This window comes from Lathamus discolor, chromosome 13 (assembly GCF_037157495.1).
Source record: "Lathamus discolor isolate bLatDis1 chromosome 13, bLatDis1.hap1, whole genome shotgun sequence".
NCBI classification, from domain to species: Eukaryota; Metazoa; Chordata; class Aves; order Psittaciformes; family Psittacidae; genus Lathamus; species Lathamus discolor.
In genome coordinates this window covers 13026157-13053824 of record NC_088896.1, presented here as the reverse complement: position 1 = coordinate 13053824, position 27668 = coordinate 13026157, and the positions used below count along the sequence as shown (strand labels likewise).

Here is a 27668-nt window from a genome sequence, read left to right as displayed (position 1 = left end):
CTAGATGATCTCCAGGGGTCCCTTTTGACCTCATCTGTTCTGTTCTGGCACTGGGTTCCCCTGAACATTTATTCAAATATAAAGGTGGCTTCCTGGTAAAGTGTGTACACTCAGAGTTTGACTTGCTCTCTGAGCAAATCTCATATGCTTTTTTGTCTCCTGCCAATGAGATAATTAATGGGAGTAACAACAGTAAGTGCAGTTATGTTACTTGACTCTGTTAAGAGAGAGTATACCTTTCTTTTTTTTGCTTTATTACTGACATGTAGCCCATTGTGCATGTGACACTTTTCTAAACATTGTAAGGTATGAGTAATCCAGATGAATTTGCAGATATGTTTTGGTTCTGCCTAACTTGTAAAATGGGAATATCCTGAAACCGTAGGATTGTGAGTAGTCTTTGAATATCTTGGATATCAAGATACATATCTTGATAAATAAATATATGAAAATATGTATCAAGATATATATCTAGATATCAGAGATGTTCAAAGGCTACTCACAATCCATATCAAACATAGATTACTGTGGATATCATTATGGATACACTCATATCCAAGATGTATATCTTGGTTATCAAGATATTCAAAGACTACTTTTAGACTACTTTTTTTTAGTATAATTTCTATACTACTATGTATTATACTACTATATATACTACTATACTTTCTACAAAGTAGTGGTAATGGTAGCCAGTACAGACTGGCTTAATGGCACATTTCCATACCTGCCCTTTTTAACACTGCTCCAAGTATGGGATCACTCGGTTGACTCCTTTACAATGGCAATATCAGCCTAGTTGAGATCTTCTCTGAGTTTGTTAAGATTAATTATTCCTCCTGTGTTGTCTTCCTTTAGTTCTTACCAAGGTGGTGATCCACTGCTGGTCTCCACTCATGGTGACTAACAATGTACAACTGTAGTATAATTTAAAGAGCTTTCCATGGGCTTCTTGGATTTGGAAAGCAAGGGAGATTTACTTAGACTTTACCTTCTAACACTTACCCTTGAGCTCATTGGAGATGATTCACTTTTCATTTTCTCAGTTCTTGCTTACTCTGTAGTCGGTAAGATGGCTCAAATAAGTTTTCATAGTTTACACTCATACTATCTTCATAACATTATTTCTTCCACGATCTAAATATATCCTTGGATATTAACCAAGTTACCAATTAAAGCTGTGGGTTTCTGATTATCGTTATAGCTTATTCTTAGTCAGGAAAACCTAAAGTATCCAACTTGCATGGCAAGGTTATTAAGGAAAATTTTGATTGGTGAGGTGTAAGAATATAGAAAATCATCCATGCCACTTCTTATGAGGGGAACTGTAAAGAGCACCAGCTGTCCATGCCCATTCCAAGTGTGTTAGTTTCCTTTGTAAGTCTTAAATAAACATGCTACCACTGTTTCTTGTTTTTTATTTATTTAGTTTTATGTGAATGCCTTGGTTTGGTAAGGCGACATTGCATCTGTAATGTCCACCTCATTATATAGAGGAAGGGCTACTGCTTGTTAAACTGTGGGCAATGGAATGTGCAGAGGTTGCTTAAAATAATGGAAGCTGCTTACCGCTAAGTAGAGTTCTTCAAGATTACTCCACATTCTTATCTTTATTTTTAACAAAATGAGTTCTCATCAGTTTGGACTGAAACTGAAGACTAAGGCAGGGGATGTAGTTAATATAAAAAATCTCTCTTATGGTCTTATAGGTCTTCTCAGAGAAACTTAACACTCACAGAAAAACTATGATTGGTAAGGATAGCAAAGTAGGTGTCATGTATATTCCCTACCTCCAAGGTATTGTCCATGTAGTAGCTAAGTCATTCTCATTAGAAGGACTAGCACATTGTAACACTAAGTAACAAATGTTTATTGGAGTAACGGCTAGCAACAAAATGATCTGTCAATGTGTTACGTGTTTTTAATGAAGTTACAGAAATCCTGTCACACATCATTCAGTATTTTTCTTGATGTGGAAGCAGATGCAGTAGCTAAAAGCCTGCAAGTTGTGAGATGTTTGACAGTGAGAAATGTTAGTGCGAGTTGAGCAGTCAGGTAAAGCCTCTTCAAATAAAATGTATTCTAGTTCACATTACTCCAAAACCTAATTAGGATGGAGTGGAGTCCCCTGTCTTATACATGAAAACTGTGTCTGTGGTAACTGGTGACTGAGGAGGCTTTAGGTGTAATGTTGGAGAGCTTAGTGTGATGTCATGATGACAAGGCATAATTTCATCCTTAAATCTATGTATGATACAATAATAAACAGAAATAGGTTATTTTGTCATTAATGAGACAGGTTCTGGAATATTATACTTAGTTCAGTCCTCAGTATCTTAAATTGTTGGAAAACCATAAGAATCACAGAGAAGAGCCAAAAAAATTGAGCTTGGGAAAACAGATTGTTCAAGAACAGAGTTTCAAGTCAGCATCTTCAGTTTGTCTGAAAGGCAAGAGATAATCTTGAGTTAGTTGGTGTAGTATTTTAGAGAATGATTTTAACATGAGCTGACATTTATGCAGAAAACGTGAAGAACCTATTGCTTAATATTAAAACCACTCATATTTAAAGAAAGGTGAATCAGAGGTCCAATTGAAGGCAGTTACCACAGAAACAGCTTCTAAAAGCAGATCGTCTTTGCCTTTGCATTAAAACTGGATTCATTTCTAGGTGTCATTCAGGTCTAAAGTGAGCCCAAATTACAAGTTTCTGTGTAGTGAAGAGTTGTCATCTGTGCTGATCAGAAAATCATACCTGTCGCTAAAAGAGCCTTCTGCTCTTAAGCTCTTTGAGTGGATTGTTCACTAATTCTCCTTTACATAGTCAGTCTTTAAGCATTAAGAAATGTGGTAAAGGAGGTTGTGAGTATTCCAGTAAACACTGCTTTGTATCAGTTCCGTTGGTCCATATTGCATAGACTGCATCTCAAAAGCAGTGATCAAATCTGTGCATAGTTCCTACTGGTAATAGAAGTATTCTGTCCCTAGTTAGAAGAAAAGATGGGGATGCTGCACAAAGAAGTATTTGATTAAGTCTCCTTGACAGGAGAAGTTTTTAGAAGACTGTAGCCAACACTGGCATTGAACAACTTAAGTGTTGTGCTGCTTCCCTGGGGAAGAAGCAGCATGCTTCCAAGGCCTCTGCATCTTCCATCTCCTCATGAGCAAATCTTTCTCCAGATATCCATCTTAATAGGCATCTTATTCTGCGTTGTTCTTCTGTCAGCTTTCTTTGAGGAATAATAATTTGTTCCTTTTGCATATCTCTTAATATGATAGAAATTACTTACAGAAGTCTGAAATCAGAGCTTCTAAAAACATTACATTTGCTACTGGAAGTTTAGGTTGGTTATTTGTTAGACATTTTTATATATTGGGACAGTGGAACTGTTACAAATTGCTGTCTTTTCCCCTACCTCAGAATAGCATTCCTTTCGAACACCATGGCAAGTAGCTGCTCGTCTCCTTTCGTTGGAAGGCAGCACTGGGTGAGTGCTTCTCATTAGACACCAAAATTTTGGATGGGTGGGGGAGAAAAAAAAATGTTGGAAACATCCAACTTTGCTTCTTCTTCTCCTCACATTTTCTCATAGTTAAACACGTGCCTTCTGGTCAGATGCTTGATGGAGCACTGGTTTTTCTCTAACTTAAAAGTAAACGTCTTTCCAAAAGTTGAATTATTGCTGCTGTTCCACTTGGACTTTTTGGCAGAATTGACAAAAATAGTGACTTAAAAAGTCCCTAAAATTGTCAAGCAGCAACAATAAAATAAATTAACTGGGTCTAAAGTTTTGCTGTTTGAAAATTACGTCTTTCCAGGAATGTTCATGCAGCAATATGTAATCCATTCAAAAACAGATCTGCTTCAAAACAAACCAAAATACTTACATGAAGACTTAATTAACTCTGTTACTCAAATGAGGCTCTGTCTTGTCATGAATGGAATGTTCTACTGCAGATGTATCCACTTTTCACTGTTTTATATTCTTCTCTATTCCTTATGAGCTGTCATTTAAAAAATACTCAATTTGTTTTTTTAAGATGTTCACATACTAGTAAGAGTGGTTTGAACATGAACAGCTCCAAGGTAGACAGACATATTTAAAAATCCTTTCCACTTGTCAGTGCAGTAGAAGTTTCTGCCTTTCTGTGTGCAGCCTTTGGCTTTTTAGTCTGCTCTGCTTTTGGCAATAACAGGTTTCATCAGGGAAATAGCAAGTTTCAGTTGGAATCTGAACCTTAATGGTTGAAGGATGCTTTCTTAAGTATTTCAGGAGCTATGTTGCTTTGCTTCTCATTAAAAGGCTGAGATTTTTCTGTTTCTTAATAAATTCTGTCTGCCGCCTCACTTTCTCTGTAGAGCCTAAGCTTGCGCTAATCCTGTATCTCTAGCTGGTGAAGAATCCTGCTATTCGTCTTCACTTTTTTCCTCCTGCTTTGTGTGCTTGGCTGACTGTGGACAAGCTGCTTTGCAAACAGATTGTAACATTAAAAAGATCCAACTGTAAATGGCAGCTTCACAACTGAAAGTCAAATTATTAGACCTTAGTCAAAAATTAAAAGGGAAAAAATAAAAGCAAATGTAAAGCTTTGCATTGGAAAGCTTGTTTTTGAGAGACGTGAGGATTCCAGTCTGCTCAGGGTTGTGTCTGCACTGGTTGGCCTTTACTGTATGTCTTACTATTTGCAGCTGTTTGTAACTGAAATTAATGCTGAATACTGGTTTGGCTACTGAGATGTTTCTGGCTTCTTAAAATGCAGCAATGTGTGGTTGGTTTTCACTTTCACAGTGAAAGTATCTTTCAAATAATGTTACACTGTTGCTAAAATAGGTCAAGCCATGGAAATTAACGAAGTGTCTTTTAATACAATGTCCCATGGAAAAAGAAAAGCCATTGAAAATCTTTGAAGTTGGGGTTTTGTGTGTTTTGTTTTTTATGGTGGAGATTTTTGGCTTTGTTTTGTTTTGTTTTGTGGGGTTTTTTGTTGTTGGTTTTGTTTTGTTTTACTGGAATTTTTTCCTCCTAAAACTGAGTTATTCACTGAGTCTGTTTTACACATTGGTAGTGTTTTCATATGGTTTGTTCTTACTTCTGTGCACATTTATGCTCTGTTTACTTCAAAATGTACCTTCTGTCTGGAAAGATGAATTTTCCATGTTAACTTCTAATAAAGGATGGAAATGCAGGGAACTTCATGTAGCTGTGGTGGGTGTGAAACATTGTTTTGCTCATTGGATTTTAAATTTATGTGCTTACTTTTGGCAATTAATTATTTAAAAGTACACTGAGAACCACTTATATGTTAACTGGAAGGATATGTGCTGATGTTGTCTTGTTTTTTGGCTTTGGTAGATTCCTGCTCGGGTAACTACCAGTGTTCTCCAGTCTGCTGTGCACCGATGAAAATTAATTTTGCCATGGAGGGCAGACAATGCATGGCTGATCTCCTATGTTACCAATGGCTTTACTAGCAAAAATACCCTAAACTAGAGTGGAAACGTTACAATTGGAGTTCCCCATGTGACTTAAAAGGCACTTGGAGGAACATAGACAGGCTCCAGCAGCTGCCATTGCAGGACGCTTTTGCCAGAAACCCAGTGACCTTAAGAGAACCCTGTGGTAACAGGGCTGGAAAAGAAAGATGGTTTACAAAGTTGACCGCCTGTTATCGGATGGCCATTTCAGTTTTCCTTCCACAGGCGACAGACTTTACCCCCTTTGTATTATTCTACTGTAACTATAAATCTTTTGCTTGGTTTAAAAGGGTTTTTTGTATAATTTTGCTAAAATTATTGGCTTAATTCTCTGTAAAGAACTCCTTGCTTTGGTCTGATTTAAAGATGTAGAATATAAACAAACCTAAATTAAAGATGATGACTTGAAATTTCTTGTTTAAAAAAAAAAATTAGTCTGGCAGGGAACTTGTAAATGAATCAAAACTATGTGACTTTATTTAAACTGTTTGCTTGTTTCTGTGGTCCCATTCTGACTAAGAAGGTTATCTCATGAAAACTTAAAAACTGTTAGAATTTTACTTTGCTGTTTGCTGTCTTCATTCACACTTAGCATTTAGCTTCCGTGTTACCCAAAGGAATTTTTAAGTATTCGTTCCTTTTCATAAAAGAGAACTAAATACCCTGCAGAAGAGTCTTAAGTATAGTAGAGATGGTAATAATGGAGGTTTGGGGAGGGAGCGTTTGGGGGTTGTTCTGCTTTGTTGGGGTTTTGTTTGTTTGGGGTTTTTTTACAGTATAGGAAGGACAAAGTGAAAAACTGGCATTTGAGGGATTTAGAATTTGAAAGCTTGTCCAGTGTCTCTGCTTATTTTGGGTAAATGGATAGTTTCAGACTTGGTTTTTACTGGTAAATTTTGCTTCCTGCACTCAGGCTGGCTAGCTTGGAGGGTATTGCAATTCAAAAATAAATGTTGATACTGAGTCTTTGGTGAATTTGCACTTTTCATTCTTCATCTACATCTTTAAAAATAAATAAATAGTTTCAGGCCTTCTGTTTTCATGCCAAGACTCAAAAGATAAATTATTTTTAAAAAGCAAACAAACAAAGCAAACCATTCTTGCTGTGAAATCCTGAGAATTTTTGCAATTCAGATGCATGCCATATTTAATTCTCAACTGTATTCAGCCTGAGTATACCCTGAATCATTAGCTAGGAAGGAATGATTCAAGATGCTTAGGTAATCAAAAAAACTGTTGCAGGTGTTGTTAGCACCTGTTGCTTATGGGATGTGGGAGATTATTCATACGGTTTATTGCTGTAAATGGTCTCATAAAATACACCTGAAACAGTCTCATAAAAGTAGGTATTCTGTCGTCAAAGAACTTGAATCAGTATCAGAAGTACTGTTTATATGACTGTGACTGAAGTAATGAGAAGTTCCAGGTTGGAAATGAAAGTATATATGGAGCTTTTGTTTGAACAGCTAGGGTATTTTGAAGGGGAGCAGGAGGGGGGAACAAACCCCAAAACCAAAGCAAATGAAAATATTTTTTGTAAGGCCTGTTGGTCTTCAAATTTTATGATGAGTAGTTTTTATTGTTTTGGTGTTTACAAATTCTTTTCTGCCCCTCTCAAAAGTCCACGTTAAGTATTAGTAACATCAGCTACTCGTGTATATTCTGGGTGTGACTCAGGAAACCTGTGTTTGGGGAGAGTATAATGGAAAAGCTTAAGAGTTTGATCCATGGATAAGTTTGCGTGAGGTATTTCCTCAGTTATTATAAACTTCAATATTCTAGGCATGTGCACTACCATTTGGACAGTTTTACACTTCACTGTGCTTTCTTTGTAAATATCTGTGGTCTATAATGTACCGTTAGAGGGACTTACAAAGGCAGCCTCTTTATTCTCTCTGTATCTAGAACATTAGATTGCTGTACTATACTTAATAGTTGACTGCAGACTTCTAGAACTGTACTCACTTGTGGGCAATTTTTGTCCTTCGTAATAGTTAAATTTCATCATGCAGAAAATAGTTAGACTGTCTATATAAATCTGTGTATTGGAAACCAGTATCTGGGAATACTTCATTTGTACTACCACTGTATTTGTGTACTTTAACAATTGTGTAAATACATTCGTAACAACTTCTGTTCTTCCTGTGTGTAACTTACTTACAATGAATCCTTACTCTTTGCTTGGTGTAACTTCTTTCTTCTTTCTTTTTTTTAAGGGGTTTCTCTAGCTACAGAGAGCACTGTCGGTTGCAAACTTTTGAAGACATAGTTGTGGTACTAAGCCTTTCACCGAAGGATTTTGGTAGTCGTGGTCAGAAAACAGCAGTTAGGGTATACAGGAAGAAAGAGAAGGCATTCATTGCTTTGCTCACAGAAAGGATGTCTTTTGTCTCTTTAAAGGTAAATGTTTTTGTTTGGATATTGCTTCCTTTCCAGAAGTCTTTTTCACAAACACTTCTCTTACAAAGTAATACACTGTATTGATAGGAAATACAGTCTCGTGGTTTAAGCCCCGGACATACAGGACGAGACTTGCTATCGAGACTTGATCAATTACAGGAGCTAGGATAAAACCAAGAAAAATAGTGAGCTCTACCCACAGTGCCCTCTATAATAAAAGTCCTAGCTTTTGCTATGTAATTCTCAAAAGTCTGTTCAGAATCTGAGGGAAAATGTACCTTCAGGAGTTCTCTGTTTGATTAGCATGCCTTTAGAAGTTGGAAGGATATTTAATTTATTCTCAGAGTTTTCATTTAGAACTGGCTGTGTGCTTTTATGTGGAAAACTTCCTGTGCTGCTGTTTTACACAATCTTGATGGTTACAGAGTCCCTGAACTCTTTGTGATGATAGAAGTACCTTGAAAACAAATGAAAGTAAATCCTACGATGAGAGAGATACTAAGTAAAAGCATTTAAGGAGTCCGTATATGCCATGTTAACTTAATGAAAAGACTCGGAATCTCCCTTGGAGGAAAGCACGTATAACTCAGAGGCATTTCATTCTTCCTTCTCCAGTGGGGAAAAATAGCATAGGCACAACTATTTGTTGTCTTCTTTTCCCCATGTTCCAGACCTCTTGAGTGGCAGCTCCACCATAAAGTCTGTCAAAGGCAACACTTTAGGAAAATCAATTTCCCAACAAGAATCCTTACGATGGATTTACAGATTTAAGTAGATCATCAGCTAAAGCATACATGTTCATTTCAAGAATATCTTTTTCTTTGTAAAAGAATTAAATAGAAGGTAATTATTTTGTTCTTTACCTTTTGCTTTACAAGTGCAGCAGTTCGTGTTTGTAAAACACTAAGTGAAAACAAGCAACACTGCTGTTCAAGGGTTTTCTAATAGTGCTGAGCCATCTGGTCAGACATCTAGATTTAATCCAATTGGGAGGAAATGTAATACACTATGTACTTAAAGTAGCTTCTAAAGTTCACTGGGTGAGAAAAGTTAATAATAAAAAAAGTTTTGCTGTTAACAGTACACTTCCCTCTGGTTCATTCAGGTGGCAATTACTAGCATTACATTTGTATGTCTACATTTAAGTGATTGTATGAACCTGAATTGTATGGACTGTTTGCATTGTTCAGTAGTTTTGTACCAGCAGAGTGCTCAGAAGCCTGATCTTCAGTAAGAATCTGTTCCACAGCAAAATCTTACTAACTTTTATCAGGACATATTTGCACAGGAGTAACAACTTTATGACTTCTTCTCAGACATTGGAGTTGGGGTTTTTTTCCTGCTGTATCTTAAAATTGGTTCTTTTGATAAAACCATTGCATACTGCAAGCAGAAAGACAACAGAAAATTAGATGAGATCTGTATTTACAGAATCTACAAAAATATGCAGTCTACAAAAATAATTTGTTCTTTATTAACCTCATTTTGGGGAAATTCTTGCCTTAAGGTGCATATGTAAGATCTATGTCTGAAAATTATAAGTGTAAAGGACAAAGCAGAGTGGGAAAAGGAAAAAGTGTGCATATCATCCTAAAGGGTTATGCCCTAGTTTACTGTGTCTTCGCTGTAACCAATCCAGGATAATTGAGGTGGGGCGAGATGAGATATGGAACAAAACAGCAATTCATTTGGTACATTATGCATTAGGAAGAAAATGTCTAGTCCTGATCACAACCAGACAAAACATTTGGTTTACTTACAGTTGCTTCAAAACTGCAAGCCTCACAGGCACAAAGGCAGTGCAGAGCTGCTGGCATTTCCCATTATCCTTAAGGAAAGGATAAAGCAGTGATTCACAGTATTTCAAGGCCATGTACAGATTTTTTCTTAAAAGAAGGACCCCAAACAGCAAGTGCTTCTTTGCACTCACTGCTGACAATTTGTATTTTATCTAATGTCAGCCCCCTGACATTTTCCAGCAAGACTGAAAAGTCTTGCTATTTAAGACTTTTAAATGCTAAAATCTAGATCTGCTTCTTCATTGGATTCCGTTTCCCACTGAAAGGCCTTAGATTGCTGAAGCAGTAGTAGATTAAGAGTCAGAAGAGCAAGAGCTACCCCTCATTTCTTACTGCTCCGAAGCATTCATCTAGGGATAGTGAGAAAAGTTGGCAGCTGGCATGTTGCAGATGATGGGGCAGGTACTGAGATCAGTCAAGGAACAAACAACATATAACTAGAGGTAAGTAGCTTTTTTACTCTGTCTGCCTTTAACTTTCCATACTTTCTTGGACAAATGCAGGACAGCTGATCTCACAGACTGTCACTTGCAAGATACTTTTAAGAGCCCTAACTTTTACAGTAAATATTCCCTTTTTCCTGCTGTAACAAAGATGGGCTCTATTGCAGCAGCATTGAGAAGGCTGGTGAAATAATATATGACAAAGCTGTTGCTTCTTATATGCAGTGACTCTGCTATTGTTAGAATTGTTTGCTTCTCAAATACTGGTGCGTAACCTTCCTGTAAAAAGTCCAGCAGTAACGAAGAGCTGTGCAACTTGGGTCGTGTTCATTTTCCTCCAAAGCCAAATGGCCTGATTCCTTTCTTTCAGACTCAAACAGTACCAGAGGCAAAGATAAAAGTCTTCGGGTTTTCTGTCACAAGGATGTTAACTGCATGCTATTAAATTCTGTCATTTCAATCCCCCCTTAACAGTCATTCCTATAGCAGCATATGGCTTGATCTGGCCAGTGGGATAGCAAAGAATCTGATTACACCTTGAGTTTTGCCAATTTGCATAACAAAATTAATAATGTTTATTCAAATGTTGGATTTTATGTAAATAGATCTATGATCTTTCCCATGTAAATGCACAGAGAAACTTCTGAAACAACCTTAGAGAGATTTCTTCAGAATTTCTCAGCAGAGCTACTTAGAATTAGGCACAAATAGGTATGAGCTGTCTAGATAGCTTCTAGACAGCAAAATGTAGCTCCTGTTCAATTCAAAAGATTGTAATTTTGATTCACTTGAGTGTAGTTCAGTCTTAGCTGGGGTACCATAGGACCCAAAATACACCACCATTAATATATTATTGAAGTGTTTCCTTAGGAGCTTTAAAGTTCTAAAGAGCATCACTTGATGACAAAGACAGCTTGCTGGCAGGTCAATACTCAAAATATTCTGGGATTTATAAGTCATTGCAGTTCGTAACACTTTACCTGCAAAACAAAACCTGGCGTGCTTTTCAGAGGACAAGAACAATAACTTCTACATGGAGCACTGCAACATTAATAGTTATTATTTTAAAATTTATGATCCTTTAAAACAGTCTTCAGGATCATTTACATGAGGAGCCCATTTCCATTTTGGAATTGGCCAAACTATGAGTCACGGTAAAAGCAGTCCCTTGCTCACATTAAATTCTGGCTGCCTGTCAGCTCAGTGTCACTTTATTTTTTCTCTCTGAGCTCTGTATAGCTATTTGAGCATGTGCAGAGGAAGCCAAATTTCCAAATCTGGGTGTTACTTTTTCTAAGCTTATTTTCTCACACCCAGTTTTTTAAAATAAAAAAAAATTTATTCACTGTATTCGCAACAGTTTACTTGAAAAGCATTAAAAAAAATTAAGTACAAATATACACATTACACTGAAGCACATTGACAAGAAACAAAAAGTCATCTCACTTGACAAACTGAATTGTACGCTTAATCCTAAAGACAGCTGTGGTAGAGAGACAGACACACATGCACAAGTTGGTACTTACTGTTGTAAGAGTTTGCATTCTCCTGAAAGCCTTATGTTTTCATTAGGGACTGTAGTGATCAGACATGGGGTAACGAGTTCAAACTTAAACAGGGGAAGTTTGGATTGGATATAAGGAAGAAGTCCTTTACTGTAAGGGTGGTGAGGCACTGGAATGGCTTGCCCAAGGAAGTTGTGAATGTTCCATCTGTGGTGGTGTTCAAGGCCAGGTTGGACACAGCCTTGAGTGGCATGGTTTAGTGTGAGGTGTCCCTGCACATGGCAGTGGCGTTGGAACTAGATGGTCTTAACCCTAACTATTCTATGATTCTGTGATTGCCAACAGAACCAACACTTTTCTTTGGGACGTAATAGAGGTGCATACATGTATATGTTTTGGAATTTGATTGTTAGGGGAATGTTTTCATTTATTTTTGGAGAATGATTTTACATTGTCTAACACACGTTTGGATGGCATTTAATATTAGCAAGCACAAGATCTGTCCAGTCCTTCATACCATACTTTCATAGCATCTCAAGTCTCAGCTTGAGGGAACTGGCTGCTGAAGACTTTCTGTAATGTATTAAAGGACTGGAGAAAAACTTAGTCTAGAGATTGTGATTTTAAAGAGAGCTCAATCACTTTCAGTTCTGCTGAGATCTTCCAGGTTCCAAATAGCTACAGGATGTTTTATATAGAAATTTTTTAAAAGCAAGCTTATTTTTGTATAGGAGGAAGAAGAAATTTTAACTTTGCCTTGCTCATTGTCCAGTAAACAGGCAAACTGTCTCTATTCTACTCTAGCGGGTATTTTGCATGTTTGATAGGTATAGATACATATATATATATATATATGTATATATGTTCATGTACTTATACACCTCTGTATATATTCTCTGTGTGTTACAGGCAGTTGCATACATACCTTCTCCTTGCGCTAGGAAACTAAAGGCCTAAGATCTATCACGAGATCAAACACAACATTTTTTAACCATAAATCCTATAGTACACAATTTATAGAATGCATGAAAATCTAAAAAGCTTTTAAAATTATGCTTAGCCTTTAGACTAAAAGGCTGCTTATTAGTTTTAGAGAAATAATCTGAAAATTATCTTTCAACTGTTTTATTGTATTATACTTGGAAATTTTTGCACTTGTATTTTTCAGTTGCTTCCCTCAAGACTTAGGTTTGTTCCAGCAGTGGTTGTATAATTACCTGCCTTCCCTCTCTTTTTTTTTTTTTTTTTTTTTTCAAATCACAAAATTTTAACCAGGAGAAGGTTGAGCAAAGCTTCATCCAGGCAGATGTTGCATTAAACCATTCTGCTTGCGTCCCCAGGCAGTTAGTGTCTCTTTAGCAATGCTTTATGACTCAGACCATGCATGTCTTCGAAATACATGGAAGAGCACATCTCTCAAACTGCTTTTAAGGGGATGTCAGTGATGTTGAGATTAAAGAAACACTGTACCAAAATACCTGGAGGGGTTTAAAAGCAATGACCTGTGAGTTTACAATAAGCACAATTAAATTCTTAAGGAGCCAGGCTAGTCTTGCCAAGAGAAAGGGTTGCAGCACAATCCTCTTCTCTATGTAACAGGTCCTACCTGGTGTTCCAAGACAGCACTGTGAACCTGAAGACTCGCTGCTTGCCTTTTTTTGGTATGAAGGAGTGAGGTCTGTGATACAGGAACTCAATGTGGCGATGTCCATAGGAGCAGTAGGGTACATGCCTCAGCACAGCTGGGCATGCTGGCCTGCAGTTATCCAGGCTAGTGATCTGGCATGGAGTTTACCATTCCATCAGTATAATCAAAATCCTCCCAAGAAAATAAAGGCAGCTGAACAGAAAGAGGACTAGAGGGCTAGCACACACCTGGATGTCACACATGAATGGGACAGAATGGAAGCAGAGAGCTTAACTGGCTAGAGAACTCAGAAGTACTAAGAGATCTGCATGAGGAGTTTCATTTCTTTCTGTTGATGCTTCTTGTAAATACTGAAAACAGGAAAAGATTTTGTAGCCTCTGTGAAACTGCCTGGCAAATTAAAATCATCCTTATTTCTCATAGTTGATGAAAGAGTCCTCTGATTTGACTGTCTTTCATGCAGTAAGCATCTCCTGCTCCCACAAATAATGCAATCCACTGGTAGGTCTTTCTGTGAACAGCACAAGAGCACTGGCAGTACTACTCAGAATAGTTCATGTTTGAGTTGATGAAGAGAAGTTGCAGAGGCCAATGAGGCACTTTCTGTGAATACCAGATTTACTTCAGAAATTATTTATGGCATCTTGTTGAAATGTGTTTCCCTTGTCTCAGTAACTTCCTCTTCTGCCCCAACCACATAAAATTGTAACGTAACACTTCTTGTTTTCAGCTTCACTGTAAAGGTATTATGTATAGAAAATGAAACGTAGTCTGAAAAGTCAGTATGTTAAGCACAGATTTTTGAGGTATTACAATCTAGCCAATTTGCAGACTGTACAGAAACTTAAAATAGTGCTAAAAGCCAACAGCAAAAGGACAACCATTTAGTTCTATGATAACAGTATAGCATTATCTAGCAAAGAAATCCAGTGACTAAAAACCACAGTAAGACAAAAATGCCTATTTGAAAATCTAAATTCACTTCTGGGGAGGTTTCTACTTTTTGCTTTTTGAAACAGAACAGGGCCTTCACGTTATCATTGGAAGCAGCCTCCAAGGATATCATAAACTGATCTGTGGATTCCATTTTCCTCTTGCGCTTTCGTATGGTGGCCTTCTGGAGCTAGCAGTGTTGTGTTCCAGGTACTGATTTAGTCTTTAGCAAACTGGAGCTAAGTTCTGTAACTAAGTTCTTATAACTAGGACATGGCAGAGTAGTTCCTGCCACTAAATTAATAAAGGGGTTTAAAGTAATGTATTACATGTTATATAAAAATAAAGTTTATTAAGTGCAGCATCCATTTCTTTTTAAAATCACTCAAAAAAAAAAAAAAAACCCACCACATCATAATCCTAACTTTTCAATTTCTGTGCAGTGTTGTCCTAACAATGCAAAACCATTTTAAAGCAACTGCCAGAATGGAAGCTGGAATCTGAGATAGTTCCATTAGGGAATGCTTCATGGTTTTGGCACTTTGTTGGATTTACTGTATGTTTCTGTTAAAATGGTAAACTATCAAACAACTAATAATGTTCATTTTAAAAGGGATACAGGCTTTTAAGGGATTAGGGGCTTCTGGTTTTCAGTTACTAAGTTGAACAATTTTGGCACCTGAAAGCCAATATTCCTTTGCTACCGACGAGAAAACTGACTGTTAGTCTGTTTTGAAGATTATTACTGCAGTCACAAAGCCTAGAGAGCTTTTCATAAGCATGTCTGAAAGGTGGGTTGCAGTAGCATGGTTTTATATAAAAGATTAATTTTTTTGAAAGGGGGGACAGCATATAGAATGCCTTCCTTTTACCTTCCTTTAGAATTCAGGAATTCAGTGTTGTCACAATGAATCTTCCCTTTCTGCTTTCCTTCAAATATGCTGTCACTACCTTGTCTGAGCTGTTTCTTTTTCCCACATACCAGTGTCAGAGAAGATTTAAAGACTGGACAGAAACTCCCATTCTGTTTGTGCAATGAGTAGCAGAACTGACCCTGTTCTTGATTGGTCTTTATGCCGTGTCATATGGTCAACAGTTATATGAAGTTTCCTTAACCAGCGAGAATAGCCCCTTCAACTTCCATAGGTTAAGCAAAAGGACAGGGAAGTAGGGTAAGTGGGCTGGGGTCAACTACCAAAAAAACACTGCCAACATGTTAAAAGATTTTCTGTGTTGCTAGCATTGCACTTTAAAGATGGCTAAAGTTTCTAAACAGTCTAGTCCCTTCCTCAAGTCTACCCACTTAATTTATAGGTCATCTGGAAACTTAAACTGTTCCTTTTATATACAAAATGAACACTCTTTGGGAAGATTTTACTAAACCCAGTACCTGTCTTCTCCATGTTACATGTAATACTTTCAGTGCTGCAGGGAAACTACTGAAAACAGTGTATGTAAATGTAGGCTAACTTTGTTTACTTACTGTCTGTTAGGATCAATTTGCTCATTCTATTTTCTTTCGGTACTACTTCAGATTACCACTTTTGTGATCTGCTGAGGACAGTATCTATAATGTGCCTCTCCACGTACAGTATTTCTAGATGATAATTACAAAGATTATAGGTATAGACAAAACTTAGAAATACATTTACATAAAGTAATAGATATTACCAAAATTAAATTAGGGCTGAGCCAATTAATCTAAAAATCTGAAAATGTAACAAATTCAAAACCCTAATGAAGACCTTTTAAGTTCCTGAGATTTTTCTTTGTCTCAAACTCTTTCCCCTTCACAAAGAACACAGGAAGGGAAATTACATTTAGCTGCACAACACAGCAAATTCACTAATACTGTCTGAAAATGTACATGTAATTCCACTTTTCTTTAAAGATAGTCTTTCTATATCTCGTCCAAGTGAGCTGTTTCTGGTGATGCATAGCAAGACTATACGTGTGTTTATAAAAGCTTTTTAGTTTGCATAAAAAGTGTATAACCACAATGTTCCACCTTTTACTGATCAAGCCAGTCTTCCAATAAAAGGTTATCTAGCTAATCAGCTTCCAGAGCCCTGAGGAGCTGACCAGTTTCCAGTTAATCAAGCAGATGGCCCAGCCCTAAACTAGTTCTATTTCTAAAATAAATAGTGTTGAAAATCTTTTGTTTCTAGAAGCTTTGTTGGTTTCCTGTCATGCTTACACACATGTTTCTGGGTTAGTTACAACTTCACCATTTTTTTCAGGCTCATCTTTCAGAAACTGTTCCACTTCAATAGAGTCCACCTTGGCATCTTCAGGAGTTTTGTCTTCAGATTTGTTTAATTCCTCTCTTTCTGCTGCTGCTTCTTTTGTGTGTGGTTCTTCTGATTTTTTCTTAATGCAGAAGAAATTTCCCAAGGCCAGTACAAGTGCTGAGGTGGTAACTTCAATTCCAGCAATAATAAAAACAAACATGTACCTCCCTGTTGCATCCAGGAGTTTTCCTGAAAAAAAATAAAAACAACATTCCAGGTAATTAACAAAAGTGATTATCCTGCAACAAATATTATTCTGCTTTTTTAAACATTTAAATGACTGTCTGGAAGTACCATGATGTCTTTGGTTAAGCAGTAGCAGTCATCTAAACTTGCTATTTAAGCAAGTTTTTTGAAGTAGCATTCTAACAAGTTTATAACAAAATGTTTCTCAATTATCAGTTTAACATTCACTGATATTGTTACATCCCAAAATCCCCAGGCCCTGCTCACACAGAGTCATGCTATTCAACTGGAATAAAACAAGCCTGGCCTTCATATGCAAGAAATGAGACATGCCATGTATTCCAGATCAGAACATGTGCTTCCATGGCTACAGTCCATATCAGCAACTTCCTCTTGCGTCCAATCTCATTTCCCCTCATACACAGGCAGTGTACTGTCTGCTTAAAATATAAATCTTATCTAATAGTCAGTCTGGAGTAAATTGCTGGTTCTGATGCTTTAGGCAAGTCTAACTTTCATAGGACTTGGTGGATATGAAAGAACAGGAGGCAAGATACAAAGGATGTGCATCTCCGAACCTGAAGATCAGAGAACGTAATGTGTAGTACTGTTCACTTCCATTAGGGGTTTTGTCACAATAAAGGTACCCAATACTTTTTAGTGTTTGGCATAAACAGTAAACATTTTGACAGTGAACTGGTGGGGTTTGGGTGGGTTTGGTTTTTGGGTTTTTTTCAGTTCAGGGTCTGTAAAATTTACGTTCTTTGATTAGTAATTAATTTGCAATTTTGAGCTTAAATTAATGAATTTGAGTCTCTTGAAATGTCGCCTTATTCTTGAGGTGTGGGACATGCAAAAGAAGCAGCCTACCTTCCTTAAAACAGTCCCATTTTATAGTTTTCCATGTAAGGGTTGTTGTGCTTTTGTTGGGGGTTTTTTGGGTTGTTTTGTTGTTGGTTTTTTTGGGGGGGGAAGGGGGGATTCCCCTCCTTACATTTTCTTTCCTCTTCCAAATCAGCCGTGGATATAGAAAAATTATCTTACTGCTTTCCAAAGACAATTGACAGGTTTCTTATTCTGAATCCCAACTCCAGAGAGATCTAAACTTCACAAAAGTTAATCAGTGTGTGTGTAAAACTCATATAATATTAGCCATCTACTAGTAAGAGGCCCAGTGTAGGCTTTCAGTGGAGAATGAGCAGCATCTCCAGATGGCAGTTCAACCAATCCTGAAACAGAAGGAAAAGATTTCATCCCAGCCTGTCTTGGACTGAAATAGGTTGTAACTGCAGAAAGTCATTGAAGCATATGCAACACTAGCACAATATGCACTTGTTGAGCGACTAATGTTGTCTTTTTCTCTACTCCCTTATAATACAATTTATGTAAATGGATACAATGCAAATTATTTTGAACTCTGAACTAAATGGAATACTTACCTGCTGATGGTGGACCAATTAGAACAGCCATAGCTTCTGCCAGGAGCACTAAGCCAATAGCACTGGAAAACTTCTGGGTACCCACAATAGCCATGAGAACTTCAAACTGAAGAGCACCTACCATTCCGTAAGAAATGCCAAAGAAAATACAGAACACCACCAAGCCACCGTAATCAACAGACATAGAACCCATGAGATCTGTAAAGCCGTTGAAAATCATAGCAAAACTGAAGAGGTAGACACAGCGTGGTCTAACCCATTTAAGACCAGCTACCATTCCGCAAATAGGCCGAGCAAAGATATCAATGAATCCCAGAATAGTTAGAAGAAAAGCTGCTTTGGTGTCTTGATATCCTAAATCCTTGGCATAACTCACAACGAAAACTGGGGGAACAAAGAGGCCAAGCACCATAATAGAGGCTGCTAGCGTGTAGATTACAAAACCACCATCTTTAAAAACACTGAAATCCAGAAGTTTTTTCTTTGCTTTCTTCTCAGCTGGGTCTTCGGTAGCTTCAGGCTTTTTTGGTGGCTCCAAAGGTCTCATTAATGCGCCACATACACAGCAGTTGAGCAGCATCCCACCCAGTATAAGGAATCCTCCTCTCCAACCATATTCGTGTTGTAGTATCTGCCCCAATGGTGAGAGAGCACAAAGAAACACTGGACTCCCGGCAGCAGATAGCCCATTGGCTAAGGGACGGCGTTTGTCAAAGTAACGGTTTAACATGATGAGTGAAGGCTGAAAGTTTAGTGCCAGTCCCAAACCTGTAACAGAGGGTATGTAAAAAATAATACTGGCCTACAATATCAGTATTTAACAAATTGTAATTGCAGTTTTTCTGATTCCTGACGTAAATGTTTTATTTCAAATGGACAAAAGGATTCTAAGAGAATATTTTCAAAAGCATTCCACTTCCTGATATTCTTGTACTCGAGGAACACTTCTATATCTTCTACACATCGCTGATTACAGCACTGGATATTAAACATACCAGAAAAACTAATATTGATTTTAAAAAAATGACAGATTTATTCCACATTTATCTGCCATTTTTAGAAAAGCTGATTTGGATGATACTGATGATTTAGATAGTTGTTACACAAAATTTCAGCCTAAAGGCAGGACATCAGTTAACTCATTTTCAACCATGCACACTACTTACCAGTAATCACACCTGCGGTTAGATAGATCTGAACAATGCTTGTGCAGAAGGAGGCAATCACCATCCCCATCGAGGCAAAAAGGCCACCCACCAGCATGACAGGGCGACAGCCAAAGCGGTTGACACATACACTACAGAGTGGACCTAGGCAAGAAAAGCAAGTTACAGTTGCAAAGATAAATCAATTTTTGCAATTGATTTTATCTCAGTTTGTATTTCTTCCTTGGTGGACTTAACAGTGTTAGGTTTATGGTTGGAGTCGATGATCTTAAAGGTCTTTTCCAACCTTAATGATTCTGTGGTTCTTCGGATACTTTGTCCCTACTGTTGGCCAGTCTGGAAGAGTGTTCTTTCCTCTGTAGTCAAATACTTAGTCTTTTTTTGTCTTCAGAGTGCCATGCAGTTTTTCCTTTTAATTGTCTCTAGTAGCTACTAAGTTACAAAGATCTAATTTTTTGTGCAAGCTGGATGTGCTTCAATAACTTTTGAATTTATGTGATAAATAGTAATTCTTTGGAACACCTTACTTGCACACAAATAATGAGATGCAATCATCATTCATGCTGTAAATGGCTGTATGATTTAGAAACATAACTGTATGATGCAATACGGTTTCAAAAAGAGAGAACTACCTACCTGTTCCATAAAGCATGGCCAACAGAATAGAGGAAATCCATGCAGTGTCACTATATCCAATGCCAAATTCCCGGATAAGTTCTTTGAAGAAGACACTAACTGCCTTAGGAAAGGCATAGGAGAATCCTGTGATGATGAAACAGCCAAAAAGGACAGCCCAGCCCCAGCCTCCATCAGGGGCTTTAACACCAGATGGACCATCATCAGCTACTACAGCTCCCATGATGAAGCTCAAGAGTGTTCCCTGAAAAACAAAAAGCAACTACAATATATAGACATTGGGACAATTATCTAACCAAAATCATCTAAAAATAGGCGTAAACTGCACTACAGTTAAAGTTAGAAACAGGACTATTTGAAATACAAATCTTGAAGATGCAGTGCAATTTAAACTTCTCCTTGTTTGGGTTTAGTCCTTAAAAAGCTTGTGTAAAATACGTAACACTGAGATACACACAGCTGAGTGGTAAATGAATGTTGCCTCAGAGATCTCTGTGTCAAAACTGGATTTCACCAAATCAGTACTTGGTAGGAAAAAAACCATTATAGCAGCTCAGGGGTGTATTTTACTTTCACAAACATGTAATAACTTCTGCATTAAAGCCTGCAGGATTTTTTGCTATAAAATCCTTCTATATGAAGCTGTTGGAATATTCACTTAGGAGACAAGGAAGCAAAATCCTGGTGCATCACAAGTATTCTGTGCAACAGTGGACAAATCACCCAGGTGTTTTCTTCCCTACTGAAGGCAGAAATACAGTCCTGATGCACCGATATCTTGAAAAAATAGATCTCTTTGAACTTCTGATAAGCTATTAGTTTTCACACATCATGTAAGCACTTAAGCTGAACTGCAGTGAAAATCTGCACAGGCAGTTCTTTGTGGATGATGGGAGCTAGTAACTGCAGCAGTGTTCAGTATCACTGTCTGTCTGAAGCAGATACTTTCCATTGTGGTTGTTATTACATTATCTGTAACTTTTTTTTTTTTTTTTACATTTGCTGAATGTCACATCTTTCATGTGCAGCCACAGGTGCCTTTGCATCTAAAAAAAAACCCCATCTTTTCTCATGAGAATGTTACATAGGCAGTGATGCTTCAAAGTTTTAAAATAGATGGGGGAAGACACTGAAAAGGCAGATAAAGTGTACCTGCATGTGAGGAGTGGAGGGAGGTATTGCATCACAGCAATTAGGTTTTTATAGGGTCTGCATATTACAGAAGTCCTTAAAATGTTAAAAGTGAGCTTCAGACAAGTTGTACGTTAAATCTTACACGTACAAAACGTGACTATTTCTTTAAAATGCAATTCATTACTTTTATTGGGTCAGTGTTTCTTACAGTAGTGCCTAAAAGAGGAGTGCAAGTACAGTTGCACATCAGAGATGTTTGTCACTAAAGAATGCTTCAACTTTGAGAAGTCTGCATAGTGATTGTTGTGCATTGGGAATTACGTAGTTCATAAAGCTCCATTTCGGAACCGGACACATATAGCACAACAACCTAGTTAATGCAGCCTTGTCTAGACAACTGAGCACCGAATGTGTGGTTATCAGTACGCCTATATGGGTGTACTTACTAAGGCATTTACACCAGCTTTCCCACTTCTTGGAAGAAACAACTTTATATGCATGATGCATAAAGAAACCTGGCCATGACTGTAGCTGTTCCATTGCCCTGGGCTGTAGAAGGGCAGTAAGCATCCTACTACTGGCTTCACCTCTTGTTTTCTGGAAATCAGGCATAAACAGGAAAAAAATTGGCACTAGAACCTAAAATGGTTAAACGAGGAGCAGAACAGAACACCTCAATACAACTAGATGCCTAGGTGCCTGCTACTACAGATGGCTGTTTTGCTGACTGATGTCAGAGTTTGTAAAAACACACAGCTTGTTAGGCAATTTCTGCACCAGGCTTTGGGTTGCTAAATGAAAGCATCTCTGCCAATCATCCTAACACTGGGATCTGTCCACCCTTCAGAGCTGTTTTTCACAGTAACTTCTGTATGATACAAGATAGAAAGCATGCTTCAAAAAATTAATGTTTTTAAAGGAATATCCAGACAGCACAAAGTACATGCACAAAGTGTAATCCACGATATTGGTAGCTCTGTAATAGTAATGATAACAGGGAAAATGGGGATTCAGACATCTCAGCACAAGTGTAGAAGATCACGAATAAGATGTAAAACTGAAGGAATCTGGGAGGCAGGAGCAATCATCCCACTACTTCCAAATTTTAAGACAGAGCATTTCATTTGGAGCGAATGTTTAAAATGCGGGCGAAAGAGTTGTGTAATTTTTAGTCTTTTGTATTAACCATCCTGGTGGCAACACAGTCAGTAACGGTACGTGAGTGTTCTGTTAAAACCCAGCGGTTTTGCAGACTGCTCACGCAGTGCTGGGTAGCAATATCCACCCCTAAAAAACCGGCTCATGGCAGCCACCTCTGCACCCAGGCAGGGACGGTCTCCGTTACCCAGTCTGCAGCCAAGATGTTCTCAGGGCGGACCCCGCAGACTCGCGGTGCTGAACCCTGACGCCAAAGCGCACCCGCGCTGTCCTCAGTGCCTTTTGAGCCGTGCTGGGAAGCTGCCTGGCTGCGCTCTTGCGCCTTTCAGAAGCGACTGCTCCAGGGGGCAGGAGGGGAACAAAGCGCGGCCCGGGCCCAGCACCGGCTCCCCTCGCGCCGCCGGGCAGGGCCTGCGGCCCCGCGTGACCCCGCAGCTGGGACGTGCGGCGGCGCGAGCCACCCCGGCAGGGCGCGCGCGCTGGCGGCCGCCGCACTGAGACGTGCGGGACGTGACTGAGCGGTCGAGCTGGCAGCGGGGCGGGCGGGGCGGGCCAACCTGCGTGGGCCGCCGCTGGTCCCAGCCGGCCCATGGGACCGACGGGCCTCGCGCGCCCCAAGAGGAACGACCTCGGGAGCGGCTCGATGTCCTGTGGTGAAGGGTCCGTTTACAAACAGTTACATCGTGTCAGCAAGTTTAGCTAAAAACGTCCACAAACCAACGTACCCCACTTTCAGACCCTGGTCTATATATGGCCGCACACACACCCATCTTGTTCATCTGGTTTAGTCCATCCGTAGTTCATTTAACACGCCAAGTTAAAACACCGTTAACCAGAACTGAAGGAACCCTGCCCCTCTGAACATCTCGAGATGCACTTCACCGGCTCCCTTCACCCTGTCATAGTGTGCTTTACCGGGCTACACTGTACCCGCCTCCGTCAGAACTAAAGGAAATCGTGGGGAGGCTCCCATGTGAACCCCGCAAACCAGGGTTAGTGCTGGCAGAGGTGGGCTCACGGTTGATCTGCACTGACATTTTTCACTCGTAATTTCCCTTCAGCACTGGGATACTGCCCGAGTGCATCATACTGTGGGACAGGAGGCTGCTGCAGAACTGTTGCAACTGTTTCATTTCCTGCTTTTGCTAGCTCAGCCCTGGTTCGTGGCAAAGGATTAGGTATAACTGGCTGCAGCTCAGCTTCAGTATCTCCACAACAGACAGAATTGTCAGTATTCTTTCTCTGGTAATGTGTAAAACAAAGGGATTAAACGTTGTTAGATCTGTGGGGCTTCGTGCTCCTGAGAGTATCTTCCTGTTGCCATGGAAACTTACTACAGGATCAGTTAGGAGGAAATACTAGGTGATCGTAGGGTAGCGCTGTGGGTGCTGTGTTTGATGTGACGGTACAGCATATATAAAAGGAGAGCATTAGTGTTATGAAAAAGGCCAGCTAGAAATGACAAGAATCTATTATCAGTGTTTAGCCAATACCCTTATTGCCTATATAGTAGTACTTTATGGTCAGCAGCACAGGTAAGGAAGTCCATTTGTGAGTATGTAGGCTGACCTATGTAGCTTAAGAACTTCCCCTGAATTAATTTAAATATGTCAGCAATCTACCCAACTTTGGATTCCTGGAATAGAAATAAACAACTGTTATCAAAAATAAAACATGAAATTCCATGCAGGAAACCTAGTTTAGACTGGAATTCAGTCTGGAACCGCACTAGGTTGAGAACTGTACAACTACAAAATGAGGAAGATGGTCTAAGCTGATCAATACAGAGATCCTGCTTCAGTTTTTTATCTGTGGAATGAAGAGAATAGTGATTCTCTCTTCACAGCATGTTGGGAGTGTGGATACGCTGAAAAGTGTAGACTGTTCAATATTGTGTTAATAGAGTCATAAGCCTATATTTGCCCAAGGGTATTAAAATCTAAGCAGACTAAATAAAAGATGTAAGATGTATACTTGTATAGGTGTCGTACTTGGTTTTGAGTGAATAAACAACACTAACCAGCTCTACTGAAATTTTGTAGGAAGTAACCCCTGCAACAACTTTGATGGGCCACTGGTATGACACAGTAGTGTATTTCTTGTGGCTTAGATGATTAAATATCAGCCAAATTAAATATACGCTCATTTCCAAAGGCTGCTGCAAGCTCCTGTTCCCTACAAAATCATTATTGTATTTACTGATGCCTGCCCTGACCTCCTGTCCTCACAGAATCATTAGGGTTTAAAACTATTTTGGAGATCACCTGCCTGCAGGTGAGTTTGGAATGTCTCCAGAGAGGGAGACTCCACAACTCCCCTGGGCTGCCTGTTCAAGTGCTCCAGTGCTGACACACACAACATCAAGTTCTCCCTCATGTTGAGGTGGAACTTCTTGTGTTTTAGCTTATTAAAGAAAAGTAATGTTGCTCCTCATCCTGTTGCTGGGCACCATCCTCCTGGCACCCATCTTTGAGATACTTATATGTAAAAGCTCTGCAGTAACTTTCCCATTTTGGCCTCCTTTGTTTTCCTGTTCCACTGCCTTTTTTAAGGGTTTGCCAGCTTTCATCATTCCCCCATCTCTCCCTCAAAACCCCTAGGATAAACTATATAATAATTCTGTGCTGTCTGTAGCTGAAGATGATCTTCCATACCAACACTTTACTATTAATCCCCAGTCCCCACTTAGCCTCAAACCATTTTAGTGTGCACTGCTACAGCACAGTAAGTAATGTACATCACAAGTTACTATCAGACTGCAGTGACACAGTAAATTCACACTGCAATTTATGGGTAGCAAGTAATACTAGCCACTGTAGATTCTATTATCTGGGTAAAGTGCTCTACAGGGGAAATTGACCTTGTTTATTTATTCGTTTTTGTAATAAAAATGTTAGAACCCTGTTCTTTACATTATCTGGCAAAATCAGATTATATAATTTTTATTTTTTTTCCTTAATGAGCAGTACCCCTAACTTACACTGGGCCATAAGCAAAAGAATAAGCCACAGATCTGCACACTAGCCTCATGTTTAAAAATGAAGTATTAATTTGGCTTTCTTAACAAAAAGAAACAGATCTTTTGAGATAAACACCTGCATAAATATTTTATTTAGTTACATATACAACACTAACAGTTCAATCTTCTCAGGCACCAGCTCTGAAACAAACATGCTAGTTCTATAACAAGAGCATTGTCCCTATATCAAATGCCCAGTTTCTGGAGAAGTGTACTTATTTTTCTAAAGCCTATGAGTTTTTTCACACTACATCCATTACCATAAGTACATTAATGTCAGCATCACAGTGGCACCTGAAGACCAGACACTATCTGTCTTTCCTGTATGCACAGCAGAAGTGAAAAACATGCCTTCAAGTTGCACTTGAATTATCTGGCTGTTCTCTCAAAAACAGAAGCTGTAGAATCCCAGCTTCAGTTGAATACTTACAATTTATTTTTCTTATATCATGAAAATTAACTTCAGCTTTGCAGCTATGATGGCCTTGCAATGTGTCAGAGCTTTAGAAAACTAGAAAATCTTGTCAATTTTTTATAGCAGAAGTGTCCTTATTTTATCTAGTATAAAGCCAAAAAGTGACAGCCATATAGTAATTAAGGGTACAGTCCTGTCAGCAGCTGGACGTATGTGCTTATTTTTACAGAATACCATGGAATTACCCTAACACAAAGTGCTGGTGTGCACGTGCACTGTATTTCATGCTAGGTTTGTATATGTAGCTGAATATAGCATGAAAAGATCATCTGGCCAAGAGGTGTCATTTTACACAATGACTTTAGATAGTACAGCTGCATAGCATGGTGCCATACAGCAAGATATGTGAATTCCCACTTCAGTGACAATTTAGAAACTCATCCTAATATTTTTGTCATTTACCTTGAGTCAGTCTTCCAACTGAGTCACAACAGGTATATTGTGCTAATAGTCTGTCACATTTTTAGACTGCCAACTGCCACGTCTTATCAAATTACCTCTCCCTCTGAAATAAAAATTGCAAAACTGGATATGACTTCACTCTGACATCTTTAAACGGATTTTCAACTGCTTTATCCAGAAAGCACATAAACTCGCTGATCAAGTGTGTGTGCGTCTCCACAGCCTATGCTAATGCTCTGAGCCGGTGAGGAAGTTGTATTGCCACAGCTCAACCTCACCTCTGTGAGCTTTTTCTTCCTCCACAGAACTGCTTAGAATAAGGATGCGAGAACGAGCAGCAGCACACAAGGGCTCTCTCCCGGGGAATGGAGCGGGGCTGCGGCGGCCGCCGAGAAGGAGAGGAGCGGGGTCGGGAGAACAATGGTGGCGGTCGCGGCGCCGCGAGCGGCCACGGCGGCCCGCGCGGCGCTCCGGGTCGGGCACGTAGCGCTCGGGTCGCTGCCGCCGATGCTCACGAAGCCTGGAGGCGGCCGCGCGATTCCGCGTACGAGCGCCTCAGCGTTCTCAGAGCGCCCGCAGAACCGCGCAACGGAGTTCACGCCCTGGACTCCGCGAGGTCCTTACGAGGGGACGGTCCCTCAGACTGCGCGTCGCTCCCTTTAGCGGGTCTGAATTGTCACCGCTGTGACAAAGGGAAGTCCAGAACTCGCTCCCCTGTGGCTGGAGGGACAGCCGAGCAGCAGCGAAGGAGCCGTGGGGACGGCGCTGAACGCTGCGACCCTCACCACCTGACACCGGGCTGAAGCTAGTGATGGCGGGAACAAAGCCCGAGCTCGCGGGTGCCTCACGAGCCGTCGGTGCAGCGCCGTACGTGCGCTGAGGCCGCGGCCCCGCGCGCCTGGGCGTGACCCTGCCGCCTGAGGAGGAAGCCTGGGGCAGCGCTCTCCCGCAGCAGCCGGAGCGGGGCTCGGTCGCTCCGCGCCCGGGCAGCGCTGTCCGGGCGATGGCGGCGAGGACGCCGCGCGACCCGCATCGCGGCGTGCGTTTCCCGAGAAAGAAAACCACCCCGTGCCCCTGTGCGAGGGGAGAGCCCGGCAGGAGGACGTCCCCCGGCCCCCGTGAGGTGGCGCGAACGGGGTAACGACAACCCGCGCCGTCTCCACCGACTCTCCGGCGCCCTGCGCAGCCTCTGGCCGAAAGACGAAGCCGCGCCGCGCTCTCCTAAAGCTTCAGCCGCGCTCGAGCGCATCCGCCGGCCTGGGCAGCCCCACGCAGAGCCCGGAGCTCTGGAGTCGGGTCACCCAGCTCCGGACCTCCCCACGCTCCCCATGGCGCCCACTCCCGTGCGTCAGCCAAGCACCCCGCAGCATCACTCACAACGGCTCCCCCTCAGTACCTGAGTCACGTCCCACGCCTCAGCATGAAGATGCCGGTGCTCGTGTCGGAGCTCTGCCCGCCTTCCCCGTGCGCCCGCTCAGCTCAGCTCAGCCCCGCCCCGCCCCGCCCGCGTCCCGTCCCGCCAGCCCCGGAGCAGCCTCGGACTGAGCGGGTGTGTCTC

General features: G+C 40.2%; 3 protein-coding genes across 9 annotated transcripts in view; 2 read left to right on the top strand and 1 right to left on the bottom strand.

The window, feature by feature from the left end:
- The window catches only part of CSNK1D (casein kinase 1 delta), a 31386-nt gene extending 14049 nt beyond the window's left edge, over window positions 1–17337 (top strand). For 2 of the 7 annotated variants that reach the window (XM_065693606.1, XM_065693602.1), the window contains 2 exons: window positions 3422–3488; window positions 5355–7610. In XM_065693606.1, the coding sequence (XP_065549678.1) occupies window positions 3422–3454 (33 nt within the window). In that variant the 3' untranslated portion in view covers window positions 3455–3488; window positions 5355–7610. Of the gene's footprint in view, window positions 1–3421; window positions 3489–5354; window positions 7611–7692 lie in introns of those variants that run through there. The other 5 variants (XM_065693605.1, XM_065693607.1, XR_010615768.1 and 2 more) reach the window with 4 other exon arrangements.
- On the bottom strand, window positions 9285–27594 carry SLC16A3 (solute carrier family 16 member 3). The gene is made up of 5 exons (XM_065693601.1): window positions 27507–27594; window positions 19923–20166; window positions 19287–19430; window positions 18121–18888; window positions 9285–16684 (listed from the first exon to the last, which is right to left on the bottom strand). The coding sequence occupies exons 2-5, from the start codon at window positions 20143–20145 to the stop codon at window positions 16398–16400; spliced, it is 1422 nt and encodes a 473-aa protein (XP_065549673.1). The 5' UTR covers window positions 20146–20166; window positions 27507–27594; the 3' UTR covers window positions 9285–16397.
- CCDC57 (coiled-coil domain containing 57) overlaps window positions 26922–27668 on the top strand; it is a 43478-nt gene continuing 42731 nt past the window's right edge. Inside the window, exons 1-3 of the mRNA XM_065694053.1 lie at window positions 26922–26977; window positions 27063–27453; window positions 27504–27574. Coding sequence (XP_065550125.1) covers window positions 26922–26977; window positions 27063–27453; window positions 27504–27574 — 518 coding nt within the window. The remainder of the gene's footprint in view (window positions 26978–27062; window positions 27454–27503; window positions 27575–27668) is intronic.